Source organism: Macrobrachium rosenbergii, chromosome 58 (genome assembly GCF_040412425.1).
Source record: "Macrobrachium rosenbergii isolate ZJJX-2024 chromosome 58, ASM4041242v1, whole genome shotgun sequence".
NCBI lineage: Eukaryota > Metazoa > Arthropoda > Malacostraca > Decapoda > Palaemonidae > Macrobrachium > Macrobrachium rosenbergii.
The window spans coordinates 3,755,435-3,756,557 of NC_089798.1; the positions used below are offsets into that span (position 1 = coordinate 3,755,435).

Here is a 1,123-nt window from a genome sequence, read left to right on the forward strand (position 1 = left end):
CAACAGCTTCAGATAGCATCCTCACAGATATTCGACGGTCTTGCATCACTAACCTTTGCACTTCCTCAATGTTTCCCTCCTTGTGTGCACTTTTCGGTGCTCCAGATCTGGGTTCATCCTCAACCTGTTCATTTCGTTCAGAAAATCTGTTAAACCACCGATAGAAACTTGCCTGGCTCATCTGTTCATCCCCAAAGGCCTCCTTTAACATTCCATAACCTTCTTGTTTGGTTCTCTTAAGTTTAACACAAAATTTGATGGCGTAACGTTGCTCCATGTTTCCCTGCATTTTGACAAGTGTTCACAGATCAGCAAACCGGATCAGACTGGTTCCACCACGTTCACCGCTGCACTCAGACCTACAAATATAGAAAGTTGCCAGTTTGTCATTTTATAGAATATATGTATGTGTACTTCACCATGAAGTAGTATTTTGATCAAATCGTATTTAGTGTCTCGCCTGACATTTTCTCATTACTTATTGAAAATACCTCGTATATGTATATGTATATATATATATATATATATATATATATATATATATATATATATATATATATATACACATACATACATACACAGAATCTAGTGGTGGTCACCTTTACCAGATACATATGTAAATATAACAGGAGCAGTACCTCTTAACTTCTCGAATTCGTCACAGTTTTTGGATACGCTGGTCACTACAAAGTCCTGGATCCGAATGGAAACATATGAATAAATTCTGACGTCTGTAGATTTCGGAGTGTCAGAAAGAGGTCAGTTGCCAACCTGACAACCTCTCGAGGGCGAGTCGGCACGTGTGAGCGTGTATAACATGATTTCAGTTATAATGTATATATGAATGTCTGTTATCTGGAATATTTTCTAAACTTATGTGGCGGGAGGGTCTACTGTAGTTATGTGATATCTACATTATAGAAAGCAATTGAAACAAAGCCCAAAACTAGAACCGTAAGTTTCTTGTAGCAAAAAGGAATTAAAAGTCATGAAATTTGATGACGCTGGTATTTACGGTAAAGGATGAGTAAATGTGTTTTGATACTGAATTGATTGCCCAGAATTGACAGGCTCCTAAATTCCGAACGAATATTTACGGTCATTCGGCGCTCTAGACCAGTGG

At 37.9% G+C, this 1,123-nt stretch overlaps 1 protein-coding gene across 1 annotated transcript in view; it reads right to left on the reverse strand.

Annotated features, from left to right (window-relative positions):
• LOC136837186 (protein GVQW3-like) overlaps positions 1 to 289 on the reverse strand; it is a 615-nt gene extending 326 nt beyond the window's left edge. The window contains exon 1 of the mRNA XM_067101850.1: positions 1 to 289. This exon is cut by the window's left edge and continues 326 nt beyond it. Coding sequence (XP_066957951.1) covers positions 1 to 289 — 289 coding nt within the window.
• Positions 290 to 1,123: the final 834 nt, after the last annotated feature.